Source organism: Penaeus vannamei, chromosome 21 (assembly GCF_042767895.1).
Source record: "Penaeus vannamei isolate JL-2024 chromosome 21, ASM4276789v1, whole genome shotgun sequence".
NCBI classification, from domain to species: Eukaryota; Metazoa; Arthropoda; class Malacostraca; order Decapoda; family Penaeidae; genus Penaeus; species Penaeus vannamei.
The window spans coordinates 34,977,436-34,982,435 of NC_091569.1; the positions used below are offsets into that span (position 1 = coordinate 34,977,436).

General features: G+C 43.1%; 1 protein-coding gene across 1 annotated transcript in view; it reads right to left on the bottom strand.

Moving 5' to 3' along the window:
* LOC113824071 (innexin inx2) overlaps positions 1 to 2,200 on the bottom strand; it is a 161,280-nt gene extending 159,080 nt beyond the window's left edge. The window contains exon 1 of the mRNA XM_070136120.1: positions 1,789 to 2,200. Coding sequence (XP_069992221.1) covers positions 1,789 to 1,801 — 13 coding nt within the window. The 5' untranslated portion in view covers positions 1,802 to 2,200. The remainder of the gene's footprint in view (positions 1 to 1,788) is intronic.
* Positions 2,201 to 5,000: the final 2,800 nt, after the last annotated feature.

Here is a 5,000-nt window from a genome sequence, read left to right on the forward strand (position 1 = left end):
TCATTAATTTGTTTATCAATTAAATTCATGATGAGATGATAATAACAATGATGATAATAATAATAGTAACAATAATTACTGCTACTACTACTACGACTACTAATAGTGTTATTACTACAATTATAATTTTTATTAATATCATTATCATTATTATTATTATAATGATAGTGATACTACTGATAATGAGAATGATAGAGATAATGATAGAAAAAATAACAAAAACAATAATGATAATAATAATAATAATAATAATAATAATAATAATAATAATAATAATAATAATAATAATAACAATAATAATAATAATGATGATAATAATAATAATAATAATAACAATAATGATAATGATAAAGATAATAATAATAATAATAGTAATAATCATAATGATAATGATAATGGTGATAATAGTAATGGTAATAATAGTGAAAAGAATAATAGTAATAATGATAGAGTTAAAGATAACAAGGATAATGAGGATAATAATGAGAATAAAAATAGTAATAATGATAATGGTAATCATAATAATAATAACAATAATAATAATAATAATAATAATAATAATAATAATAATAATAATAATAATAATGATAATAATAATAATAATAATAATAATAATAATAATAATAATAATAATAAAAATAATAATAACAGTAATAACATTAGCAATAACAAGAACAATAAAGGTAATAATAATGAGGATAACAAATATAATAATAATAATAATAATAATAATAATAATAATAATAATAATAATAATAATAATAATAATAATAATAATAATAATAATAATAATAATAATAATGATGATGATGATAATAATAACAATAATAATAATAATAATAATAATAATAATAATAATAATAATAATAATAATAATAATAATAATAACAACAACAACAACAACAATAACAATAACAATAACAATAACAATGATATTGATAATGAAAAAAAAATAATGGTAATAATACTAATGTTAACAATAATAAATGTAACGGTAATAGCAATGATAATAATAATAAATGTAATAGTAATAACAATGATAATAGTAATAATGACAATGTTAATGACCATTCACAAATATCAATAGTTATCATATATCCACTTATCAGCGATATAATCATTAATTCAAGAGTAATGAAAATTGACAAGCTAATATATCTTGCTCTGATAATCATATTATAGGTTGGTTAATTAGATTAAGCATCGGAGATAATATCTAAAAAAAAGGAAAAAAAAAGAGTTAAGATACAGAACAATGATATATTTTTTTTCCTCTTTTTTGGTACTATGAAGCAAAAAAATATTTACTGTAATATCTATTCATTGTTGATAGAACTAAATTGACAATGAAAATCAGAATGTTACTTGAAAATGCATATAAAAAGACGCGTTAAACAGGCACACTTTTGGCACGTGGGGCACAACGGGTTGGCACTGCCTCCCCCTCTCTCTCTATTTATCTGTTTGTCTCAGGTAATAATGAAAGGTGACTGGCACTCTGTATGACGTGTTAATGGCACTCACTAGCAGCCGTTATTGGCACTTCCTACTCAAGATTAGGCAATGATTCGTTGAGATTGGCACCATCTAATGCGCGCTAATCGTGGCACTTACTGTTACAGGTTAATGGCACAGTCAGGCACGGGTTCATGGCACTCAATCTGCACTCCTCTGCCATGCCATGCACAGGAGGCAGTCGCGTGCGCATGACACCGGAGTGCGGTCAGCAGAGTCATGCACGTGACCTCGTTTTGGGCGGAGTCCCTTTGACCCCTGACCTTGACCTACCTACTCTACTCATGACACCGTGGATTCGGTTGCTGTTGGGTCAAAGGAGTTCCTTACTTTCTTTCTTGTCTTTTTCTCTCTCTCTCTCTCTCTTCCTTCCGTCGAAGAGGGTCGATGCTGCAGGGAGAGGATGCTGGAAGACGTCCGCGAAGAAGAAAAACAAAAACAAAAACAAAAAAACGTTCCAAACTTTATCAAAACGAAAAAAACAAAAAAAAAAAAAACAACAACGGAAGCTCGGACTGCGCAACCCGCGTCACTCCGAAGCCGGATTAAAAAAAAAAAAAAGCCAAACAAACAGGAGCACCAAGACAATCAAACTCGCGGGCGTGCCTGGGCGTCGGAGCGGCACGTGGGCGGGCAAGGAGGGCGAAGGGTGGGCTGGCGAAAGACCGAGAGACCGTTTGGTTGTGGGCGACGAGGCGAGAGAGGCGAGGCGAGGGGCGGGCGGAGGGAGGCTGGGGCTGCCTGAGGTACGACGAGGTCCCCGCCGCCGCCGAATGACTTTTCTCGTGGTCTCTCTGTCTCTGTCTCGTCTCTCGGTCTGTCTTTCTGGTCTGTCTGTCTGTTTGTCTCTGTCTCTGTCTGTCTGTCTCTGTCTCTCTCTCTCTCTGTTTTTGTCTCTTTCTCTGTATCTCTCTCTTTGTCTCTCTCCCTTTGTCTCTCTTTCTGTCTGTCTGTTTGTCTCTGTCTCTGTCTCTCTTCTTCTGTTTCTGTCTGTCTGTCTGTCTGTCTCTTTTTCTCTCTCTCTATCTTCTCTTCTCTCACTCTCTCTCTCTCTCTCTCTCTCTCTCTCTCTCTCTCTCTCTCTCTCTCTCTCTCTCTCTCCCTCTCTCTCTCTCTCTCTCTCTCTCTCTCTCTCTCTCTCTCTCTCTCTCTCTCTCTCTCTCTCTCTCTCTCTCTCTCTCTATCTCTCTCTCTCTCTCTCTTCGATCCATTAGGATTAAACAAATAATTAAACAAATAAATGAATAAATATGTAAACAAAATAAATAAACTGATGAAATATTAAAAAATACATTCATGATAAAGAAACACACAAATCAATCATTAATTTGAAAGACAAGAAAAATCTTTTACCTTGGTAGAGTCAACATACACACAAAAAAAACTTGAGCTTTTAAAGTACGCTAATTAGCATAAAAGCAAAATCATAAAGTTGAGAGGGATAGATAGATAGAGAGAGAGAGAGAGAGATACAGAGAGAAGGAGAGGGAGAGGGAAAGGGAGAGGGAGAGGGAGAGGGAGAGGGAGAGGGAGAGGGAGAGGGAGAGGGAGAGGGAGAGGGAGAGGGAGAGAGAGAGAGAGAGAGAGAGAGAGAGAGAGAGAGAGAGAGAGAGAGAGAGAGAGAGAGAGAGAGAGAGAGAGAGAGAGAGAGAGAGAGAGAGAGTGAGAGTGAGAGTGAGTGAGTGAGTGAGTGAGTGAGTGAGTGAGTGAGTGTGTGAGAGTGAGTGTGTGTGTGTGAGAGAGAAAGAGAGAGAGAGGAGAGAGAGAGAGAGAGAGAGAGAGAGAGAGAGAGAGAGAGAGAGAGAGAGAGAGAGAGAGAGAGAGAGAGAGAGAGAGAGAGAGAGAGAGAGAGAGAGAGAGAGAGAGAAGGAGAGAGAGAGAGATTCCCCTCCCCTCCCCTCCGTCTTCCCTCCCCTCCGTCCTCCCTCCCCTCCGTCTTCCCTCTCCTCCTTACCCTCTCCCTCCCCGCCTCCCCTCCCTCATCCCTCCCCGTCTTCCCTCCTCTTCTTCTCTCCTTCTCCCCTCTTCCCTCCTCCACTCCCCTCCTTCCTCACCTCCCTCCCCGACCCCCTCCCTCATCCCTCCCCGTTTCCCCCCTCCTTCTCTCCTTCTCCCCGTCTTCCCTCCTCTTCTTCTCTCCTTCTCCCCTCTTCCCTGCTCTCATCCTCCTCCCCTCCCCTCCCTCCCCGCCCCCCTCCCTCATCCGTCCCCGTCTCCCCCCCTCCTCCCTCCCCGTCTTCCCTCCTCTTCTTCTCTCCTTCTCCCCTCTTCCCTCCTCCACTCCCCTCCTTCCTCACCTCCCTCCCCGACCCCCCTCCCTCATCCCTCCCGTTTCCCCCCTCCTTCTCTCCTTCTCCCCGTCTTCCCTCCTCTTCTTCTCTTCCTTCTCCCCTCTTCCCTCCTCCCTCCCCTCCCTCCCCGCCCCCCTCCCTCATCCGTCCCCGTCTTCCCGCCTCCCCTCCCTCATCCCTCCCCCGTCTTCCCTCCTCTTCTTCTCTCCTTCTCCCTCTTCCCTCTCCTCCTCCTCCTCCCTCCCCTCCCTCCCCGCCCCCTCTCCCTCATCCCTCCCCGACCCCCTCCCTCATCCCTCCCCTGTCTTCCCTCCTCTTCTTCTCTCCTTCTCCCCTCTTCCCTCCTCCACTCCCCTCCTTCTTCACCTCCCCGTCTCCCCCCTCCCTCATCCCTCCCCGCCTCCCCTCCCTCATCCCTCCCCGTCTTCCCTCCTCTTCTTCTCTCCTTCCCCGTTCTCTCTCCTCCTCCACTCCCCTCCTTCTTCACCTCCCCGTCTCCCCCCTCCCTCATCCCTCCCCGTCTTCCCTTCTCCTCTTCTCTCCTTCTCCCCTCTTCCTCCTCCACTCCCCTCCTTCTTCACCTCCCCTGTCTCCCCCCTCCCTCATCCCTCCCCGTCTTCCCTCTTCTTCTTCTCTCCTTCTCCCCTCTTCCCTCCTCCACTCCCCTCCTTCTTCACTCCCTCCCCGTCTCCCCCCCCCCTTCTCACCGTCTTCCCGCCTCCCCTCCCTCATCCCTCCCCGTCTTCCCTCCTCTCCTCCCTCTTCCTTCCCCGTTCTCTCCCTCCTCCACTCCCCTCCTTCTTCACCTCCCCGTCTCCCCCCCCCCCTTCTCACCGTCTTTAACTTGTTGAAATTACTCAAATCTTTCGTGCTGATTATGTCGGTCAAAGGATCAGTGAGACTTTGTTGCTGGTGTTGCAAGAGATGTGGTGTTGCAGAGCTATTGGTGTTGCAGGGAGTGGAGTGGTGTTGCTGATGTTGTGTTATAAAGTTCTTATTAGTGTTGCAAGAGATGTGGTGTTGCAGAGTTATTGGTGTTGCAGGGAGTGGAGTGGTGTTGCTGATGTTGTTATAAAGCTCTTAGTGGTGTTGCAAGAGATGTGGTGTTGCAGAGTTATTGGTGTTGCAGGGAGTGGAGTGGTGTTGCTGATGTTGTGTTATAAAGTTCTTATTAGTGTTGCAAGAGATGTGGTG